Source organism: Diabrotica undecimpunctata, chromosome 3 (assembly GCF_040954645.1).
Source record: "Diabrotica undecimpunctata isolate CICGRU chromosome 3, icDiaUnde3, whole genome shotgun sequence".
Taxonomy (NCBI): domain Eukaryota; kingdom Metazoa; phylum Arthropoda; class Insecta; order Coleoptera; family Chrysomelidae; genus Diabrotica; species Diabrotica undecimpunctata.
Genome location: NC_092805.1, coordinates 105,165,490 through 105,190,355, shown reverse-complemented (window position 1 = coordinate 105,190,355; position 24,866 = coordinate 105,165,490). Strand labels below are relative to the sequence as shown.

The following is a 24,866-nucleotide window of genomic DNA, read 5'->3' as shown; positions in this document are numbered from 1 at the left end:
GAAAAATTATGAAACCGGCACCCTGTGCCTCTGGTTTTGTAAAGATAAAACTAGAATAAACAAATTTACTCGTTTGGAATAATAGTAAATATTTTGTACTATAAATCATCTTACCTCATGCTGCGGTGACCACATTGTTAAGAAGATGAAATCAGTTGATCTGTCCACACATAGTTTTTATCTTATTAACGGACACATATGTTATAAACGTCACATGTTTGTTATTTTTACACATATCACATTATTAAATTTGTGATGTATCGATTTATTCACTACTTATACAGGGTATCCAAAATCTCACCTGACGAACGAAAACCGGAGATTCCTCAGATAATTTTAAGACGATTTAATCCTTTTCACCTGGTCCCAAAGTTCTTCCTAATGGAGCTAGAGCTCTTGTAAGTAGTTTTTTTCTAATACCCTCACAACCCTTCTATTTAGAAAAATGAAAACTAACAAGATTATTTCTACTTCAGAGTTGAATCGATTCCATTAATTGCGAATTTCTAGTACCGTTCATAGACGTCTGTTTTGGGTAGGTCAACGGTTATTTTAACGCATACCTTTTTTATCTTAAACTTTTAAGTATTTGTAATACTAGATTATTAAATTTGTAGGTATTCTAGTACTAAGAGGTACTCTTACTTTAAGTTTGTAAAATACGCCGTTTTCTAGAAAAATCGATTTAAAAATTTTTCGATTTTTCGTCATAAAAGTTAAATTAATAGTTATCTTTTAAATTAATTTCATAAATTACATTTTGTTTCAATAAATGCTGTACACAATTTGTAAAAAAATTTTTAAAAAAGAAGCAAAAAATCAATTTGAAACAAAATTTTATTTAAAGGTTTTTAAAAACAAAGTATTTATTACGATGGAACAAAACTACGAGTAACACAAAAGCACAAGTATCAAAGGCAGATAGTGACAAGAGATGCTCAATGTGATAACCATTAGTATCTATGTATAAATTTCCCATTTTACTTAGAAAATGCCGAATTCTTGCAAAAATTACAAAGTTGTTTTTCAAATTTCTAAATTCGATGCCAAAGTTGTGCATGATTTGTATTGAAGTGGAATATACAAATGCTTTTATATATTCTCAAATGCAGTAACCGCAAGAATTCAAATCAGGTGACCTTGCTGGCGAAGCAACTGGACCGCCTCTGCCAATCCAGTGGCTTTCGTAGTTATTACAAAGAAATTCTCGTACACTCCAGCTAAAGTTGGCTGGACAGTCGTCATGTAGAAACCATAAGTTTTGCCGAATATTTAAAGGCACATCATTTAACAAATCAGGTAAAATATTTTGCAAGAAATGTAAATAATCAGCCCCATTAAAACAAGCAGGCAATTCCAAGGGTCCAAGTAGATAATCGTCAACTACTCCCATTCAGACGTTTATGCTAAACATATACTGATGGGTAAATTCTTAACCAACGTAGGGATTGTCACCAACAATGTGCATTATGTACTTGTATGTATTAAAAATTACATTTTTTGTGAATGTAGCTTCGTCGCAAAACAAAATGTATCTGAAAAAATCTTTTTTTAGATTTTTCTAATTTTGTAACCATATAGCGACTTCTTCACGAGCAGTAAAATCTCTTTGTAGCAGTGATTGTTTCTTTGTTAAATGTAAAGGATCTAAATTTTCGCTGTGTAAGATATTTCTTGCGGGCAAATTTTGATTGTGGCATACACGGCAGATAGTCTTCGAACGCTAATTTCTAAATTTTCCCAAACTTTCATTAAAATAACATCTTCATGTGATCACTATGTCGCCTTGTTTCATAATTTTTTGGGATCACTGAACTAGTTTCTCTTGATCGGCAAATTTTTCATAGTATCTACGTTACTGCTCGAGCGTTACACCTCATTTTGCAATAAACTGCTTGCATATGAGCGTATTCCTCATTAGTAAAAACCATTTTTGTTGAGTTGAAATTGTTATGTTTGAAAGCCACAAAGTAAAAAACTAAAAGAGAAACTTCACGAACTGACAACAATTTGACAATGAAAAACGTAGTTTACACTTCTGTTGGCAATTCAAAGCCAACTAGTGCAAAAAATATTAATTTAACTTTTATGACGAAAAAACGAAAGATTTTTCTCGAAGATGGTGTATCCTTCCAACTTGAAATAAGGGTACCTTTGAGTACTAGAATACCTAAAAACTAAAAATCTAGTATCAAGAATTCTTAAAAGTTATGCGTTAAAATAACCATTGACCTACCCAAAACGGACGCCTATGACCAGTACTAGAAATTAGCAATTAATGGAATCGATTTAAATCTGATGGATAAATAATTGTACCAGTTTTTGTTTTTCTAGAGCCGCTCTGGAGGTATTTAAAAAAAACTAATTGCAAGCAGCCGTCTTCAAAGAGCTCTAGCTCCCTTAGGAAGCATTTTCGGACTAGGTGAATTGGGTTAAATTGTCTTAAAATTATCTGAGGAATCTTTCGTCTTCATTTGTCACGAGAGTTTCTGGACACCCTGTATACATAGAATAGAGTATCGATGACGTTACTTATTTATTATAATTGCTTACAAAACACGACTGAAGTGTAATGACTGAATGAATAATGTGTCCGACTGCTGGTCCGTTTAAGGAGCAGATACACTTTCGTCCAGAATATCGTAATGAGTTCAGTTTTGCCTTACATTTTTACCTGAAGAAATAACACTTTGGTCCAAGTTAAATATTTTTGCATATACACTTTCGTCCAGGGGTCGAGGTCCGCGGGGATCAAAAAAAAGTTGTCTTACTGCGTTATAAAATTTATTATCTTAGATTAGTGAATTTCATTTACAACTTACAATATAAATAGCAAATAATAATAAACTTACTTAAAAACTAAAATAGTGGGATGTATATTTAACATATTCCAGCCTAGTAATAGTATTTCTATTAAAATTTTCTATTTTACTTTTCAAAAATTTCTCACGAGCTACAGTTTTGTTATTAGGTCTTTTACATTTATGAATACTTTGAATTCTAATGTAGACCTCATTTTGATATTGATTGTTGTTCTCGTAGTTTCTGATGATTTTGAAGCCCAGAGTATCGGTGGAAATGTTGAGTTTTCATCGACAAATGTCGATGAACTAAATAATCAACAAAAGCATTTAGTTCAACACTCTCGGGTATAATTTCGATCAAATCAAAAACTAAACAATCACCGATTTCTTGGTGATCTAGAAAAAGAAGACCAAAGCAATGACCAATCCATTTTCCCACTTCAGTTCTGTTTTTGTAATCATTTGTTAAGCCAACTTCTTGAATTTTAGGCCACCAAGCCTGCGAAAGATGGAGGAATCTACATCCGATTATTTTAGATTGACCCCAAACTGATTTAACCATAAGGCTGTTTTTTCAAAATCAATGACAAAATCTTTTGGAAGAAAATTTAAAGTTAGCCCTGAACATTTGGCCCTTATCAAATTGAAACATGTTTCATATCTAGATGATAATTTATCTGGCAATAAACAAAATACTAGTGGAATGTAATGGCCATTGTAGTATCCATGAATTGTAAACATTTGATAATAGAATTTTGGGCAACATTTAAATGTACCATACATATATATTCTAGAATACAACTATCTCACAAGATATAATAGTCAATTTTGCACTCTTATCATTTACCAATAAAAAGTTTTCATTTCTAGACGTGATGATGGGGTCCTCTAATTTTTCCAATGATTCCAGTACTTCTTCTATCGTTTTTGGGTAAAACTGGGAGTAATTTTCTTCTTACATTATAAATACTTCGTTTCACTGATTTCAAATTCATAATAGTTAAATTGGTATATTCTTCTTCACTTAAAACGCGATGTAAAATTTACCTGGGTTGAGTATTTATATCTTCTGCAGCTTTACGCTTAGCTGCTACTCTTACAAAGTGTTTTTGAATGCAGTTGGCCTCCAGACTTTCATAAAAATGATTTAAGTTTTGTCTAGAAATTACTACGTTATCCCCAATTGTGTAGACGGCAGCGTTATAACCTTTGATACATCTTTTCGGCAAAATTGAATTTAAAGTTATTCACAAATAAAAGGGGAGCACCTCCTTTGGTTGCACTTTTTTTCACCGACGTTTGTCGAAATTCTCCATAACGTTTCAAGAATAAATGATTTTTATAACACAATTCAAGACTATAGCAATATAAACACTTTGAGAAAATTTTCACAAATGAGTAAACTCGAAGATTCGTTATACATATTTATATATTTAATATTTATTAATTGCTTCTTCGAAAAGCATTACGAAAATTTACCTGACCCTTTGGACGAACTTGTATACCTCAATTTTAGGGGCTTGGACGAAAATGTATACCTTCTATTATGACACTCATTATTTTGGACGAAAGTGTATATAACATTAAGCAGAGACGCTTTAATTCTAATTATTTAGTTTAAAATAACAATCAATATTGCTGATGGTGCAAGTTTGAATTTTGGAATGCAACTCAGATATTTTGAAATTAACACACTCTGTTATTAATTACGTGCCCCCCAGTTTTCCAATTCAAAACAATTTTAATTAAAACAATAATATTTATGATAAGATTATTTATGAATTTTAATATATTAATATCTTGTCACAAGATCGGACGTTGCCGCTATGAGGATTAACAGAGCAAGTTGGAGTCAACTCGATTAAAATAGCTCCTTATACATACACCCTCTACAGGAACCCCCTACTTAAGTGCAACCATACCCGTTCTCGTAGACCGTGGATGACTTGTGAAAGGCCAATACCAATGCAATAAACTGCGCCCGATTTTTCGCCATCTTAAAAAAGTTAATTTTTCTCAAAGTTGTCTAAAAATATTTTTTTAAATAAAGCCACACTAAGTTTTTCTATGTCGATTTATAAAAAAAATAGAGGGAGATCTCCTACAAGTATTTTATTACCAGTATGGCTTTACCAGATATTCATATATCAGATATTCTATCAGATACTCTATCAGTAATATCTGATAGAGTTGAAAAAGCTAAAAAAATGCTGCACACGCTCTATAAAGTATCAAAAACAATTGTTCTTAAAATTAACACCTCAAAGACGAAATTTATGACCAACTTTGTAGCCAGCGGTAAAATTCTGATTGAGAGCCATAGCATCGACCAAGTAATAGCTTAAAAATAACTAGGGCATGAGATTCGCTTAGGCTGAGATAATCAGACAACTGAAATACAAAAAAGGATAGGTCTCACATGAGCTGCCTTTGGTAGATTGAATAACATTTTCAAGTCTATTATCCCAGTTTGTTTAAAAAGAAAGGTTTTTAACCAGTGCGTTTTACTGGTTCTTACATATGGTGCAGAAACACTGACTCTGACAAAAAGAACAACAGATAAAAACGAGTTACACAACGCTCTATGGAAAGATCAATATTAGGTATTAACATCAGAGATAAAGTACTAAACCTAGAAATAAGAAGAAGAACAGGAGTCACAGATGCAGTTGAAAAAATAGACATGGCTAAATGGGCTTGCGCCGAACATGTTTCAGATTAACGGATGATAGATGAACCAGAAAGATTCTGGAATGGCGACCAAGGCAAGAGGCATATCGAAGCAGAGGGCGACCACCGACTAGATGGACGGATGATATCAAGCGCATCATCACAAACTGGATGCAAGAAGCTCAAGATAAAAATAGGTCGACAATTTTACGGGAGGCCTACGTTCAGCAGTGAACAAATATTGGTTAATTGATGGTGATGGCTTTACCAAGAACCAAGACCAATTCCCAAGAAGATATCATGAAAGTCCTTACTTGGATACTATCTAATCAGCATACGTATTTTACCAATCTGTAGTTGTCAGATTGAAAAGAATGGTATTTTCCGATGAATGTTTATCTAAGGCTATAGTGTTAGGTTCGTATTTATAGTGGAGAAAAAAACTATATAAATTACCTACATTGAGGTAGTTAAAACAAAATGAAAGTAAGTATACAGTTTAGTTATAGTTTTCTGACGTAAGTAGGAGTTTAGTAGTAGTTGTTATAGTTTTCTGACGTAAGTATACATATGATAACAAATATTAGTCTGTTAAAGTTTGATTTAAACTTAAAATATTATTTTCTTATTAAGTTAGTAGTTTTCGTGTTGAAAGAATTTATATTGTTACATTTTTCTAATATTCTATTTCTATAAAATTTTCCAATATTTCTATAAAGTTTTCAAAGTATATATGACAAAAAAATCGTTTAGGTTGCAGTACGGAAAGGTATATGGGGCTAAACGATCCCTTTGAGATCTAAAAAGTATTTATTATTATGTAGACGGTTTCCAACTTTACTTTTGTTTGTCGTTTTCTGAAAATAGACATAAAACTAAATATATTACAGTTTACTATTGTTTACTATTGAAAACTTTTAAGGATTTCTAGTACAAGTTCTTATCGTTATATAATATTACAATGTTTTTGAATAATATTAAACTAGCTTTAATTCTTTTTAAGATCGCAGTGCGTTTCTAGAAACATTTAAATATTGATAGTGCAACCATGGCTTTTTTTTTTGGCTGACATACTTAACGCAGCTAAAAGTTATGTTGACACTGTTGACATGTACAATATAAACACGCCAAAACATTCCAGTCTAGTTTGAGCCACTACGGTAGAGCTGACAGACAAAGAGAACCGTATTGCAGTCATTACTCTTACAGTCATTCTTTTTAAATGTGGAATAGAAGGAAAAGGAGAAATATTTTGGAATTACTTAAACCGTTAAATATTACGCGTGTATACGGGAGGAGTAAGTGATCGTAAAAGATCTAGCCGACCTTGCGTAAGAGGCCTGTTGTCGTTGTACGGTAAAGCGTTTTACAAAAAAATCCTCCTTGAAGATAAAAAAATTGGCTGAAAATAAAAGTGTCACCACGCACATCTAAACATACGTGGATAGTAGTTTGATGTTCAACTAGGGACTTATGTTTCTTGAAGTAAAAATCAGACGGTAGTCTTATATGGTTCTGTATTGCGCAGCAGCTGATCTTTCATAGTGTGGTATTATACCTAAAATATTACAATATATAAAAAGAAGAAGCTGAGAGGAACGTGTAACACACTTCGCATTTGCTTATATAAAATATGTTTAATAATTCGAATTGAGAACATTCATAAAAATAGCCTCGATTAGAATGTGTAAGTCAGCAGAATTGTGAATCGCGACCGTATTGTTATCGTAGGTTGATAAAACAAACTTGACCCACTAATGAATGACTGCTGATATAGCAAGGACTATTTTAAAAGAGACAACAATTATTATCTCTAAGATCAGAACTAAATTAACGTCAAGATGGCAAGTTAATGTATCACATATTAGCACAACGTCAACTAAGTACTATTACATTTAAGATAAGTAACTTTGTAAGAGTGTACTGTAGTGTTTTAAATAAATGTACCATACGATACCATAAGTGAAGCGGTATTTATTACAATAGTAACCAAGGCGATAGTTTCTATAGTTATCTGTCAAAGGGGTACTACGTTCTGTTGTTCTAATAAAAATTAAACCACAATTACCATGAATAAGGTTCTAAATAATTCCTAAACTGAAAAAAGGTTTTCTTAGACCTTTGGCCGACATTATAGTCTTTTGTATCTTCTTCGTAGGTTTAAAGATGTTTCTTGAAGTAAAAATCAGACGGTAGTCTTATGTGGTTCTGTGTTGTGTAACAGCTGATCTTTCATAGTAACCAAGGCGATAGTTTCTCTAGTGTTCTGTCAAACGGGGTACTACGTACTGTTGTTCCAATAAAAACTGAAACACAATTACCGTAAATAAGGTAAATTCATAAACTAGAAAAAGGTTCTCTTAAATCTTTGACAGACATTATAGTCTTTTGTGTCTTCTTCGTAAGTTTGAAGATGAACGCTAAAATTTGTCAACGTTTCTTCAATCATTTACTGTTTTAATATGAAGAAAAAGTTCGATTTGAAATTTCTAGATATTGGAATTTGTCTTTTATCTGTTAAGGATCACATATTCATGTAGCAGAATCCGTTCTCTTTTTGTAATTTCCTTGTGTGTGTACTGAACGAAGACTCGAAATATTAACGATTTCGTTAATTTTGCTACACATTGTCTTTTTATGTTTTTTACTTCCGAACTTGTTTCCCTACTCATAATTTTACCTAGCTATAAATTTGCTTTTTGTTTCTCATTTTACTTTTCATAATATTACCTGCCTTTTTAAAATTCTAATTCTTACCAGTACGATTCGTAAACTAGGCACAACAATCTAGTTAATGTTGTGATTTATGTCAGCATCAATGTTATGTCGACATGTACATATTCCGATAAACATACAGAACTCCATCACGTCCATTTCCTGTTACCTTTGCAATTTCTCCTGCCAATCATGGTTCTGGCGCTACATAGTATCGAACCAAATTAACTTCGAGCTCCGATGGGCAGCGAGCAGCGCCATTGATGAAGTTATCAACTAATTGAGTTACAACGTACACACCACCCTAATGAAGTGTTGGCATGAATTCTACTCACCATGGAGAAATCAGTTCTATTGCGTTTTATAACAAAAGTAATGGGATAATTTAAGTTTAGTCACAAAATAGACCATGATTTACGAAATGTATTATATATCCCACACAGGGAATTATTTAGACGTATATTACACGGTAAAAAAATAATGGGCAAAAATCTTTTTAAAATTGGCATATTGTAGCTAATTGACAAAAGTGTTTTCACCCATTTTACAACATTAAAATGTGAAAACCTTGAATTATCCATGTCTGTCTGTTTATACATCGTCCGTGAACACAACTCCTCCATTAATTAAACAGATATGACAAATGAGGTGTCGAATTAGAGCCTATAACCCAAAGATGGTATTAAAGATAATCAATTTGACCTCGGACTTACTGTTCCAGATTTGCAATGGGAAGTACTGTTTAAAAGCAATATTACTATTAGCAAGAGGACAAGTAATATTTATACTTTTGGTTTCTATATTATTTCTATATTACTTTTCGTTAAAAGTTGTAATCAAAAGTGCCACATTAAAGTCGCAGAATTAGTACCTACATGTGATATCGTCATCGTCAGAGCAACATACCCTAACGTCATTTTTAACGAATATGAGTTATGCCTATTATTGGATTCGTATTGAGAAGGCGCTTTTACCAGTGCTACAAGTATTAAAAAATAACCACTAGAGAGCGCTCTACCTTAACAAATGTAATAGCCCACATTGTCATTTGGTCAGTAACACACCATATCGTCAGTTACTTCCATGCTTCTGTTCATTATTTGCTGTGATCTGAGTTTTGCATCGAGATTTTAGAATTTTGGTAAGTACAAAGTTTATTTTAAGATTAATTTATTAAATTTGTTACATTTCCATAAAAAATCAATTAATTTTGATATATTTTCTGTTTGTGATGGTCATAATTTCATTTATTTTAAATCGTTAGTTCGTAATTTGACATTACGGGAAGTTACATACAACCCAAATTGACAATAAGGTCAGTGGCGCACTCAGGGGGGGTTTTGGGGGTTAAAACCTCTCCCCATAGGACCCTATTCCGACACTGTTACTCACACATTTTAAGGACTCAAAATGGAGGTAACATCATAAACCCCCCCCCAAGAGGCAAATTCTAGATGCGCTAGTACGACGTTATTGGCAGTTAAACAAAATCTAAATTATACAGTGTGTTGTATGGTAAATTGGAGATAAAGAAATAATATAGTAAGTTTGATTGATTGGTTTTTAAATTAATTATTGTGTATTATTCATATTAAATCTCTACCTATATTTTTAATAATCCAATTATTCTTTTTTGTCTTTACAGAACATTGAAATATCTTGTGGAAAAAGATGTCTAGTGGAAGTGATTACAACCCAGTTTCGGATGAAGACAATTTGTATGATTCCGATGAACTACTGGAATGTTTGCAGACGTATAATCAGCTTAATCAGCTTAAACCCTCAGCTACTCCCAGACGCAAAAGTAATAGCAGCCTAAAGACAGACGAATATCAATCCTCATCTTCTTCTTCTTAAGGTGCCATGCATTTCTGCGTAGGCGTCCACCGTACATCGTCTTGTCAGGTGATATGTTAAATATTCTGGATTAAATAATTCTGTTTTTAGCAGCATTGTGAAGCATTTCATAGCTGTGGATTCCTGTCCATTATCGAATATTGCGCAGCCATGACATTTTTTTACGTCCGAGACCTCTCCTACCCTCTATTTTCCCTTCGAGTATCAGTTGCTGAAAAGTGTATCGTTCTCCTCGTATAATGTGCCCCAAGTATGCAGTCTTCTTACTTTTTACATAATTAAAAAGTTCCCTATCCTGTAAGCCCGCTCTTCTGAGTACTTCCTCATTTCTGACCCTGTCCGTCCATGATATTCTGAGCATTCGACGCAGGCACCACATTTCGAACACTTCAAGTTTGTTAATGGAACTGGCCTTTAACGTCCATGCTTCCATTCCGTACAGGAGAACAGGCCACACATAACACTTAAGCATCTTGTATCGGAGGTTGAAGTCCAATTTGCGATCAGTCAGAAACTTACGAAGCCTCAAAAAAGCATTTCTGGCTTGTTCAACTCTGCTCTTTATTTCATTCTCGGGGTCCCAACCCTCATTCAGCAAACATCCCAAGTATTTGAATTGCCTGACTTGTTCGATTTCTTCTCCAGAGACATATATCTTTGCGTTGGGGTAATCATTTCTACTTATAATCATTGATTTTGTCTTCTTGATATTTATTTTCAAACCCCGAGCTTCACTTGCAAGAGTTAGATCATTCAAAAGGCATTGAAGATCTTCGATGTTATCTGCCACTATGGCTGTATCATCGGCATACCTGATGTTATTAATAAATATGCCGTTAACTTTAATACCCTTATTAGAGTCTTCCACTGCTTCTGCGAAGGCTTTTTCTACGTATAAATTGAACAGCATTGGAGACAGTATACAACCTTGCCTTACTCCTTTTTTAATGGAGAAATCTTCTGTTTCGTTGGAATTTTGAAGACGTACTGTTGCTGTCTGATTCCAATACAGATTGCCAATGATTCTTGTATCCTTTGCATCCAATCCCAACTCTTGTAGGTATTTTGTCATCAATTCATGTTTTACATTATCGAATGCTTTCTCGTAATCGATGAAACATCCTCATCACACGGTAATAATAATCTCCATCTCACTACAAATGATATTGATTTATTAGAAGTCGGAACAGCTCGCAATAACCGAGAAAAAGGAAAAGAATCTATCGGATTCCGTAGGTTAGACAAAAAGTATGTACTGGTCATGTAGTACTTAACTTATAACTTAAGCATGGAAGGCTCTCTATGTTAAAAATCAACATTTGGTACCTGATAAATATGAAAATATAAGTTACAAGTTCATGAACATAAATAACTAATTAAGTATTAAAGGATAAAGTTAGTTAAATGTTATTGTGTGTTAACAAAATATATAAAAACAAACAAAAAATTGATGGGCAAGAGGTGGTTTTGTAATTTGTATTTTTCATATATTACTCAACTTATAACTTAAGAAGAAAAGGCCCTATATGTTAAAAAGCAACACTTGGTACCTGAAAAATGTAAGAAGTATAAGTTTTAAGTTCGTGAGTATAAGGAGGATAGATAAAGTTATTAATGTTGGTGTGTATTGACATGATATGTAAAAACAGCAAAAGTAGATAGGCTGTAGGTGGCTCTGTTAAGTTTAAACTTTTTTCCAATTTGTTCGGTCTTCCATCAACCTAGGGTCAAATGGAATGTTCATTTTCCGGAGATCTGCTTGGATGTTATCTCTTCATCGCATTCTGGGACGTCCGAGTGGTCTTTTGCCTGTGGGAATCTCTTCCCATACCAGATTTACAAGTCTATCGTTATGCAGTCTGTGCACGTGGCCTGCCCATCTTAGTCGCTGTGATTTAATTTCTTGGAAAATATCGGCGTCATTGTAGAGTGCTTTTAATTCGAGATTGGTTCTGATCTTATACTGGTTTGTGGTCATGGTCCACGTTTCGCTTCCGTATGTTATTACAGGTCTGACAATGGATTTATACTTATATGTGATGTTTTAATATTGGTGTGAAAAGAGTAAAGATCTCAGTCTACAAGAGGCTGAGATCTCCAAAGATCCGAAACTATACCCTGAGGGTAGTATATGTGGATACGTAAAATAAAGTGTGTTATAAAGATGAACAGGTGATGATCTAGTTAAGCAAATGTGTGGGGATTACTGTATATTGTGAATTGTCTGTATTTTTACCGAGTGAAAGATTGAATGTTGTGTGTAATTATATTAATTGATGTAGGAGGTACTCAGAAAGATTGATTGATTTAAATACTATGTTACTAAAGAGTTATGATTGATAAGCGGAGATTCAGATGTGTCGCTAGACTTTAGGTGGATCATGAAATTATTGGATATGTGGATATGAAGGTGAAGATGTATGACTGTGAATGGTTTGAAAGGTCAAAGTAAAATAATCTGATCTGAATTTAGTTTTGTCAAAAAGGAGCACAAAGAACATTAGGCATAGGGGGTCAGACTTGAAGTTTAGATTCCTAGAAAGAAGTGGGGAAAGATGGAAAGTTAGATGCATTGAAAGAGAGGTTTGGAGTGAACTGAGGAAGATGAGTAAATAACAAGAGAAGAATGATTAATGTAAATTTTAATGTAATAGTAGAAATTGAGGGTGTGGCTCATGAAAATAGTTGGCGATGGAGTGAAAGTTCGTCTCGAATGAATGAGACATGGCGATTAACACAATTTGGACTTTTTTGTTTTTCTTTGATAATTTCAAGATCTTTATATAAGTCTAGTTTAAGAAAGTTTTTTTGGGAATATGTTCTTTTAGATGTTATGATAAAGTGTTTTCTCTTTTTGTGTGCTCTAAAGAGCATGAAGATGATCTATATGTTCTTCCTATGTAGATAGATCACAATCTGAACATTTTATTTTATCAACACACATACTGATTTAGACTTATAACTGTTCAAATAAATTCAACAAGTTAAATTTTTCAGATACCAAAAATCATGTTATATATTTCGGTGTATAACCTTTTCCTATAATTCTCAACCTTATTATTAAAAATTCTTACCTTAGTAATTATTTCTACTTCTACCCTTAGTAATAAGTCCGACTCCTAATAAGCTTTCTCTCTGATAGTGATTCCGAAAAACACCGTGAATCCTCTTGACTTTTATATCTTATAGACAATAAACACAAACGTGCTCTATCTCTTAGGTCTTAGTGTTATTTCCACGAGACACGTGTGTAAAAACTGCTAAAGACAGCTCCTCGTATATAAATATTGGTAATACTTTTTTTATAAACCTGATTTGGCTGTTATCTGTATATCCCTTTATTACCTCTCCTAATTATTTTTAACCAGCTATATTTACTACAGTTTCCATACCCTGAAATTATATGTACATCCTTTTTTGTACATATTGTTCTATTCGCGATATTATTCGCGGTTGTTTCTCGTACGGGGAGTTGTTTCTCTTATGGGGAGCTGTCTTAAGCGGTTTTTACACACATGTCTCTCGGTAATAGCATTAAGACCGAAGAGAAGAGCACATTTGGGTCCGCTGTCTTTACGATTTAAAAGTCAAGAGGATTCGTGGTATTTTTCGGAATCATTATCAAAGAGAAATTATGAAAAAGTCCGTTCGCGATGGACTCAGCTAGATGAGAGAGAGTCTGTTGCTATCGAGAGTCAACAGTCGTTAGAGTTAGTCGTAGAGTTAGTTTATTTTTAATTTTCTAAGGTATGTCTGTATTTCTTGAGGGTGGGGTTAGAGTGTGAGTAGGAAATATTACTAATGATTGGAGTAGGAATTATTACTTAGGTAAGGATTTTTAATATTTAGGTTGAGAATTATAGGAATTAATATAGCGTAAAATAGAACATTCTATTTGGCATGTGAAAAATTGAATATTTGGATCACACCAATTTCAATCGCCTTTACCGACATGTCCTGTCTAATCGTCTTTCCCAAGTACTCCTTTGGTGTTTCTCTTCTACTTCTGCCAGGGATCGGCAGACCAGCAATTCGTCGTATTCGGTGATTAACGTCTCGATGTTGAACATGACCAAACCACCTGAACATATGCTCTCTCATCTTAAGAACAATCAGTGCCTCCCTAGACTTCATGTCTAGGGATGAATATCTATCATATTAATATTAATTCTATAATAAGTTGTATAGTATATTTACCTCTATTTTTCTTTTTTTAAGTCTTTGTTTATTGCAGCATTATTTAAGGTTTTCTTTTTAATGTGAAATATATAGTGTAAGTACAATTTAAGAAAACATGTCAATTTTTATTGGTAAGGGGACGAATTTTCATGCAAAATTCATGCTCTCAAATGTAACCCCCCACAGACCCGTATCAATCACCAGTTTTTTTACATAGCAAGTGTGGACGAGTGATACATCATTTGAAAGCTAATTTTTTTCTCTACACAACGCTCTATTTTTTTTATTTACGTAATAACTTTGATAATAATTTTGTATTTAACTATTTTATTGGTTGAATATCAGTAATAACAATAAAAACATAAAACTTCACCAAATTAACCAATTAAATGTTCTTAATGACCTCCAATACAATAATTCAATCAACCTGCAAATCGATATTGACACGCCACTGTGTTAATATCGGTATTTGTAAAAATATTACTTTTCTATATGATTTTTTTTAAAGATAATGAATCCTAGTTATCTTCTCTAGTGTTTATCAGGTTATCTTTGATTTGAGATTTGTCAACGATTGATTAATTAGAGATATTTTTGTAATGCCTCACAAAAATGGGATATTCTAGTGAAAAAATAATAGAGTTAGTTAAGCTATACTATGAAAATAGTCACTGTGCTAAGGCTACGGCAAGGATCTTTAATACGAACCACCCAGAAAAAAACGTAAGTCACCAATACGTTAAACATTTAACAACACAAAGCATGAAGTAGACTGTCGAGTACGAAATGAAGCAGTTGAAGTGACGGTATTGGATCATTTACAAATGGATAATCGATAGTCTACCAGACTAGTGCATCTAGTGTTTATCGACTTAAAAAATTTCATAAATTTTACCCTTATACAATACGATTACTCTATCAATTAAACGAAGATGATCCTGATCGTCGGCTTCAATTTTGTGAAGAATTTGATGAAATCATAAATAACAACCAACATCAATTGTACAAAACTTGATTTTCCGAAGAGTGTACTTTTATGTTAAATGGTGAAGTTAATTGTCATAATGAAGACAATTGTCGTTATTGGAGTAACAGTAATCCTCATTTATTAATGAAGACACATACACAAATACCTCAGAAATTAAATGTATGGGCTGTCATTTTAGGGAATCACCTTATTGGACCATAGATTTCTTAAAGATAATTTCAACGGAACAACCTATTTAAATGTTAGAAGACGTTATTGATCCGTTGATCACTGACACATTGGAATCTGGTAATATTCTTTTAGAGGATGAACTGACTTTACAACAGGACGGGGCACTTCCACATTATGATATACGCTAAGACAATATTTAAATCAACGTTTTCCAGGGCGTTAGATTGGCAGAAGAAGTCCAATAGAGTGACCGGCCAGATCACCGGAACTTTCGCCTTTGGATTTTTTTGTGGGGATAGCTAAAATCAAAAATATAAGCCATTCCGCCTGCAGATCTTGCAGACTTGCGACAAATAATTGTGACAGAATGCCAATTATTGACAATGGAGTTATTTGCAAATGTACGAAGAGGCTTTGAAAATAGACTGTATTATTCTATAGAGGTTACTGATTTCGGGTCATTTCAAACATTTAATTGGTTAAAAAATTTGATGAAATTTTATGTTTTTTTTATTACTGATGTCAACCAATAAATTATTTAAATCCAAAATTATCTTCAAAGTTATTCCGTAAATTAAAAAAAAATAGAGTGTCGTGTAGAGAAAAAAATACCTTTCAAGTGCCACTCGATCATACTTGCTATTTAAAAAAAAAAACTGGGGATTGATGAGGGGCAGTAGAGCGTTACATCTAAGAACATGAATTTTGCATGAAAATTAGTCTCCTTCAAATACAAATTGACGGGTTTTTTTTTTTATTTTAAAGAAACTCTTGGTTTATAGAGGGGTCAAATTTTCGTTGGAACACACTGTATAATACGGCTGATTTGACCAGCTAATAAACTCAAGGAATTAACGTATAAAACAGTTGAAAATATTTAAGATATTGAATTTACAAAAAATTAACAGTCCGACGCTGAATTTTCTTTGGAGAATAATTTCTATACTTTACATAGCGTCCCGGTATTGCTCTTTTTTTATTTCGTGTAGTGTCTTTGTTTTCTATGTATTTAATTTAAATTTTTCTTTCCTTCTATTTTTGTTCTACTATCAAACTATGTTTATATTTTTATTGTCGTATATTTTGTATATATTTTCAATTCTACATTTCGCTCCATTCTGTTTAGTTTCACTATAAAGCGGAGTGACTTGAAGTTATGTCTACGTCTGCTCATACAGTGCTTTTAATAATAATTGCCCAAATGCGCATGAAACGCCAGAAACAATTACAGAACAGAGCATATACACTAGAAATACAATGCACCGTTACCATAAGTTTAATGTTCACTAATATCACACAAAGTGGATTTAATTCTTTTAATAATTGCCAAATAAAACCCGCGGATTAAAAATCTACCATTATATTGGTTTTTTCAGCCTTTTTGCCGATTTGGAAATTAAAACCACTGAAGGAAGATAGTACTGTACTGATAGTAGAAGATAGACTGAATAAATATTTTTTATTTAATAAAAAAATAGCATTCTTTATAAAGAAATAAAGGCTTTACAAAATTTGTAAAATAATATGTATTGTCTTTTAATGATTTAGAGCGTTTATTACTCTTACATACTCGATAACGACATCGCTTCGTTGTTCCTTTTCATACATCATCATCGTCATGGCATCTACACTTGCAGCAGAGTGATTGCCCCTCTCTTCCCAGTAAGTACAAGTACGTACATAAGACAAACTAAGTACGTACTGATGGGACATAAAGTATGTACAATGTACGTACTTTGCTGTACGAAGTACATACTTAATACGTACATAAGACGTACATTTTCCAATTGATGGTACATACGTACTAAAGGTACGTACCTATGAAAGTATGTACCTAGTACATACTATATATACACATGTATATGCTATACACACTTATGATGATTTGTGTAAATAAAAGTAAATATAGGTGAATATATCTTTATTATGCAAATTTGAAGTACAAAAACAAGCAAAACTTATAAATCTTAAAGTTTACCAAATGGTTTTGTCTTAAATAAAGTAGCGGCCGGCCAGGTGAAGTAGGTGAAGGTGAGGTTCACCAAAAAACATAATTAAATTGAGACAAATAAATAAAAAATGAAAGCAACATATCTAAATTCTGAAATCAATTATTTACTCTCTTTTAATTAATCTAAAAATTAAAAAAAAACAACTAGCTTTGTTGACCTGTGTCACTAGCCGTGTAGGATTCAGGAATAGGTGAGTGAATATCATTTTTGAAATGCGAAATCCATCTGCATAAGCGTTCACGGTTGCGTGAACGTGACGTCAGCCTATCCTTAGTGATAGCTGAGAAAACTGGTGAATGCAGTTCCGTCTAAAAATATATTATCCGTCTTCACCCACTGTTGGCTGTGTATTTGGTATTCCTATTTTTCGAAAATTTCTCTCAGCGACAATATTTTAAAATTTGGTCTATTATATAGATATATAGATATAGATATTTTTTATAAAGTATAGTGTATAGTATAGTATTTATTAGTTTAGTTTAGTCACAGTATTAATTTTATTTGTTTAGTGCACTTTATTAATACATTTATCTGTGGTTTGTTTCGGATTTCGCATATAAAGTGTTCTCGTGGATTTCGTTCGAAAAATAATATTAGACAGACATAAATCCAATTAATAACTTCTTCTTCTTCCTATCCCATCTCCATTAACGGAGGTTGGCGACCACATTTCTAAACTTTTGTAGTCTAAGTCTTTTGTAACGTGGAATAATTCGTCTACAGTTATGTTTGTTCAGTCTCGAATATTTCGCAGTCATGATTTCCACTTTCTACCTATTACTAAATGGTGGCTAAATTAATGACTTCGTGTGTAATATATTAGAGACTCCGTTTAGGCATTGGAAAAATGAAGATAAAAAGGATGTTCTTTTACATGGTCGACCAACCAGTATTTTAAACATCTGCGTCTGATTTAGAGTGGTCGGCTGCAATCAACATCTGACTTAGAGTGGGCGGCTGAATCGAAACTCATCAATCCGTTTTAATCGCCAAAAAACCGTCAATGAAATGTCAAGGTTTAGAACTAAAGTACCCCAGGCAAGCAGAACGAATCGTATCTAGTATAAGTACCTCAAAAAACTGTTTTCAAGTTATTAGGGCCCTAAACTCTATACATTTTTTTTAACGAATTTTTAATGAGATTTGGGCGCGAAGTAGGTACCAAAACTTCTTTTGGCTCCGGCAAGCTTTCCTCGTCTTCACCACTTTTTCAGGCCACGAGCCGCCGCTGTTTAAATATACTTATTTTTTATTTAATAATTGATTTATCTAACTTCCTCACCCACAAAATACATTTTTCAGTATGACATATAAGTTAAAAAACACTCGACTGAATAAGATAACAGGAAACCACACTATAAGCACCAACACCAAAAATAAGTAAAAAAATCTAAATGAAACTGTCTTGCAATAAATTATCACATCAAAACTGTACTCGAGGTGGAAAATTCCTAACCAAATAAATTAGGTTAGGTTAACATAACCTAACATAATAAATATGCTTTAGCTCGTTTTTCTCATGGTACATACTTAAGACGTAATAGTACGTACTCTTCTGTACGTACTGGTATGTACCCCAGTTTATTTACTTAAAACGTACATTTTACATCATTTGCTATTTGGGTAGAGCTCTTCCGATTCATTTGTCGCGGGAAAACAGTCCGCATTAACTTTTTTTTACAATTGGTTGCAATTTACAATCTGACGATGTCTTTTTCTTTCAAAAGTCTTCTTTTCAAATTATTACCTAACTTTAGTAGGCCTGCTATTCTCCGAATGAGTTTTCTCTCTAAGATCTTCAATCTTTCTTCATCTTTCTATGTCAGGCACATTACTTCAGCACTATATGTGATTACTGGTCGAATGGCTGCTCTGTAAATGTTCAGTTTAGTATTCTAAGTAAGCTTCTTATCTTTGAGTAAGTTGTTATATTTCCAGTAAGTTCTGTTTCCCGCCAGAATTCTTTCATTGGTTACTATGCTTCTTTCATTAGTTCCATTAACAGGGACTCCAAGATATTTAAAGTGTTTTACCTTTTTAAACTCATATTCCTCAATATTTAACCTTGTCACATTAACTGTACTTTTTCTTGAGCACATTAGGTATTTTATTTTATTTAAATTGTTAAGGTTTTTACTAATCAGTGCTATGTCGTTCTATTTCTATATATTTGGAGTTGCTATTTCTATATTTTTGGAGATGCCGTCATGTGTTATGATTGCTGCCGTCGATCCCTCCATTGTGATTTTTGTAAGCTCTATAAGTTTTATTTAGATATCTAGGTTTTTCATATCTTCTATTAGATCTAGTCTTATTAGACTGTCAAATGCTCATCTTCGAATCATATCTATGTATTACATCATATCTCCGTTGTTATTGGTCCGGTTGGAGCGCGTGATGTAATAAATAAAAGGAGAGAGAATATGGATTATATTAAGGTAAAAAAGACAAACAAGACGACTACCAAAAGGGCACTACACCTTATCTTCGTTATTATTCGTTATTAATGAACGTATAGCGACATACGAGATATCACATAACAGTAATAATATATATATATATATTATGATGTATAATCATCTCAATATATATATATATATATATATATATATATATATATATATATATATATATATATATATATATAAAACAAAACAAAAGTCATGCACTCCGAAGACACCGTGACAATAATAAACGATAAAGTTATAGAAAAAGTTGAAGAATATATACTTAGGACAAAAAATAATACTAAATAGGGAAATTCAAACTGAAGAAATAAAAAGAAGAAGAAAGTTAGCTTGGGCAGCATTCGGTAAACTGAACTATATACTCAAAAATCAACAAATTCAATTACATCTTAGATCTAAAGTTTTTGATGCATGCATTATTCCGATATTAACTTATGCGGCACAAACATGGACAATCACAAAAAAGAATATGAATATGCTTAGAGTCACTTAACACGCGATGGAAAGAGCAATGCTAGGTATATCACTTAAGGACAAGAAAACAAACACATGGATAAGACAGAAAACCAAAGTCACCGATGTGGTGCAAAAATCGTTAAAGTTAAAATGGGAATACGCTGGACATGTAGCTAGGAGCGATGTAAACAAATGGCACAGATCAATTTTAACCTGGAGACCATACCAACACAAAAGACCCAGAGGCAGACCTCCTATGAGACGGACAGATGATCTGAAAAGGACTGCCGGGAAAAATTGGCTACAAGTAGCGTACAATAAAAAACAATGGAAAGGAAGACTTGAAGAGGCTTATGTTCAGATGTGGACGTGAATGGCTAGACGAAGAAGACTATATATATATATATATATATATATATATATATATATATATATATATATATATATATATATATATATATATAAATATAATTTGCTTATTCCATCTGTCTGTCCGTCCGTAAGGAACCGGCATAACATCATATCTCTGTTGTTATTATTCTGATTGAAGCGTGTGATGCGTTAAATTGAAAGAGCAGAGAATAAAGATTGTATTAAGACAGAAAACACAAACAAGGCGACTAGCGAAAGGGTACTGCACATTATGTTAGCTATTAATGAACGTATAGTGATATACGAGAATATAACATGATAGTACCAATATATATAATTTGATTATTTTGTCTGTCTGTCTGTCTGTCCGTAATGAAAACTCAACGCCATCATAACATTATATATCCTTTATTATTGTCGCATTAGAGCGTGTGATAGATTAAATAAAAGGGGAGCGGATAAGGAATATATTCAAAAGACACAAAAAAGGAAAAAGGCAACTACCAAAAGGGCACTACATCTTATTATTGTGGGATTAGAGCGTGTGATACGTTAAATAAAAGGGAAGGGAATAAGAAATATATTCAGAAAACAGAAATAATGAACTACCAGACTACCAGAAGGCGACTACCAAAGTGGAATTACATCTTATCTTCGTTATTAATGAACTTATAATGACATAAGAGATTCCACATGACAGTATGGAAGATAATAGACACACTATAACATAAATTTGCTTTATTGACCTTAAGAAGGCATCTGCCTTAATACAAAACAAATAACTGATCGAATTCTAACAAGCAACATAGCAAATGAAAGGAGAGAATATAACAAATATATTAAGATAGAAAAAACAAGCAAGGCGACTAGCAAAAAGACATTATACAGCATCTTCGTTATTATTGAACGTATAGCGACGTACGAGATGTCAGAGGACGCTATTGGTAAAAATACATTTACTATAAGACAAATTTTAATTTATTGACTTAAAGAAGACTAAGTACAAAATAACCAACTGATCGAATCCTAACATGCGACATAGCAAATAAAATAGAAGGATATAACGAATATATTAAGTAAGAAAAAACAAACAAGGCGAAAGGGGACTACACAGTATTATTATTATTAATGAACGTATAGCGACATACGAGATATCATAGGGCACTATAAATAAAAATAGATATATTTTGATCTGTTGACTTAAAGAATGCCTCCGGCTGAATTCAAAATAAACAACCGATTGAATCCTAACATGTGACATAGAAAATGAAAGGGGTGAAAATAATAAAGAATATATTAAGATAGAAAAAATCCATTAGTTTTTAGTTTTTACCACCCGTGGAGAAACAATGACGACTATTAGACCGAAGTCTGTTTGTTACTAAGTGGCGAACACGATACTAAAGCTTATTTCTGGTGTACCGTTTTGTGCGTCTTAAAAAACGTTTTATTTTGCATTTTTCATATTAATTAATAATATCAAAATACATCTGTATAGAATATTTTTGGTGTGACAAAATAAAGCATTTTAGTAGAACAGTTCTAGAATCTCGATGCATTAGAATTAGGCAACATGCTAGTATTAATATAATCTATTAATATTAATCAAATATTTACAGTTTATATCAAGTATGTAAGAAATTCTTAGAAATTTTTTAGAACGATTTCTGGATTTTAAATTTAAAAAAATGGATAAATCATTTTAGAATTTTACTTTGTTTATAATTTAATTAAAGTTATCACAATGTTTTATGGTTATGAGTTTTACACTAATAAAAAACTGTTTAATATTACATACCGTTTATTGTAATAAACTTTTTGGATTAAAAATGGAATTTTTAAAACTGTTTACAATAAGTAACACCGTGACACTTAATTCTCATAAATCTGGTGCCATGTACTCCCACAGGTTTTGGTTAACTCCAGGATATACTACACATTGATTTGACGTGGAAACATTGTTACGTTTGCCGTATATCAATTATGCTTACCTGTACATGCAAAACACACGTCGCTATTAGTAATCCACCGCTTGTAATACTGGCCACCGTTAAACATGATAGATATAGGGCATGTTTCAAACGTATGCAATATCTCTGGTAAAGCGTTTCCAGTTCCATCCCATCCACTGTAACAAATAATGACAATTATTAACATTATAAAAAACAGTTAAATAAGTAAAAATATAATTGTATCCTTTGGGTTCCGCATTCGTTAATAAAAAATATCTAAATTCAATATATAAAAAGAGAATCTAAATTTCTTTCGGATACTACATTAAATGCAAAATTGAATAAATACTTATAGGCGAGCGGTTTACCCCTCAAAAGACGCTTAGAAACAGAATATACCGACTAAAATTTTTTTTGGATTTCTAATGCATCAAACCTTTTTTATTCGATTCTATATATTTTTACAAGATGAAATGTATTTTTTTTTAATTTTTACAAGTGGGCCGGCAATTGTTATTACCAAATAACTTATACAAAAAAGCAATTTCACCGAATTGCTTCGGAATCAATTTTTTTAGGTGTATTTGATCAAAATAAACACTTTTTCTTTCCTAATAATTTTTCAAAAAATGCTTCGTTTTCGAGTTATTTGCATTTTTTTGTTGAAAAAATGCCTTAATTAGTGATTTTTGGGATTTTTTTTCTAAAAAACTACTAAATGAATTGCAATTCTACAAATAGCTTTATAATCTTTAAACCGTCGAGTACAAGTTAGAATATTTTGACAAGGATAATTTTTTTCTATCTTGCTAAAAACGTGGACCCAAATATTTCGAATATAGTGTGTACAGCGGTTGCGGCGATACAGGCGTGCGGCGCGTAGAAATATTTGGTTAAATTTAAAAAATTAATTCAATACAAATATTACGTACAATTTATTAAAAAAAAAGATATTTCTAATTATTTTTATATAAACATATGATAATTAAAACAATTAAAATTAATTTTTTACAATGCTATAATAATGTAATTTTTTTAGGCATATTCGAAATATTTGGGTCCACGTTTTTAGCGAGATAAAAACCATTTATCCTTGTCAAAATATTCTAACTTGTACTCGACGGTTTAAAGATTATAAAGCTATTTGTAAAATTGCAATTCATTTAGTAGTTTTTTAGAAAAAAAATCCCAAAAATCACTAATTAAGGCATTTTTTCAACAAAAAAATGCAAATAACTCGAAAAGGAAGCATTTTTCGAAAAATTATCAAGAGATAAAAGTGTTTATTTTGATGAGATACATCTAAAAAAAATTTATTCTGAAACAATTCGGTAAAATTGTTTTTTTGTATAAGTTATTTGTTAATAACAATTCCGGCCCACTTGTAAAAATTAAAAAAAAAATACATTTCATCTTGGAAAAATATATAGAATCGAATAAAAAAGGTTTGGTGCATTAGAAATGCAAAAAGAATTTTAGTCGGTTGATGCTCTGCTTATAGGGGTAAACCGCTCGCCTATTAGTAATACTACTAGTAAGAAGAGAAATGTATATATAAAAGGAAAACAAACTTAAAATCTTGCTTAATGTTCTTGTCTCTCTCGCCACATCCTGCTCTCAAACACCTATAAAGAAACCCAAAATATTATATTCTTTTCATAAAAATATTTTCCCCTACTTATCCTTCTTTGACTTAACCAAAGCGTAAACATCAATTAGAACAAATAATTAAGCTGAATTATTTACACCCTTTTCATCTCTTTGGGATGTTCTTATGTATGTGGTCATCATGAGTATGCCTTCATTTTACCTTCACATTACATTGGACCGCGTTATGCATAACTCGACTAAGCGCCAAATTCGCGCCAAGTTTATTGAAATATTGCTGCCATCTATCACGTGATGACGTTATCTATTTGGGAAAAAATCACCAAAGCCTAGAAATCTGTATTTTTAAAAATAGTTTACTTTTAGCTAAACACCAAATTGACTAAGTGTGTGTAAACATTTGACAATAAGCGACTTTTAGATTTAGCATAATAAGACTATGCGACATATTATTGGCGCTTGGTCGCCTTATGCAAAAACGGAAATCGGCGCCATTTTGACAGCATTGTTTACGTTTTGTTAATTTTTTTAATTTAGTTCAGTTTGAGCAATGTTTTAGTTCTGTTGAGCAATAATTAAGAAGTGTCGCGTTATTATATGTTATTAAGTTATCT

The 24,866-nt window shown here is 32.3% G+C and overlaps 1 protein-coding gene across 2 annotated transcripts in view; it reads right to left on the bottom strand.

Annotated features, from left to right (window-relative positions):
- LOC140437146 (adenylate cyclase type 2-like) overlaps positions 1-24,866 on the bottom strand; it is a 559,227-nt gene that overhangs the window by 527,062 nt on the left and 7,299 nt on the right. For both annotated transcript variants that reach the window (XM_072526486.1, XM_072526487.1), the window contains exon 2: positions 22,684-22,820. In XM_072526486.1, the coding sequence (XP_072382587.1) occupies positions 22,684-22,812 (129 nt within the window). In that variant the 5' untranslated portion in view covers positions 22,813-22,820. The remainder of the gene's footprint in view (positions 1-22,683; positions 22,821-24,866) is intronic.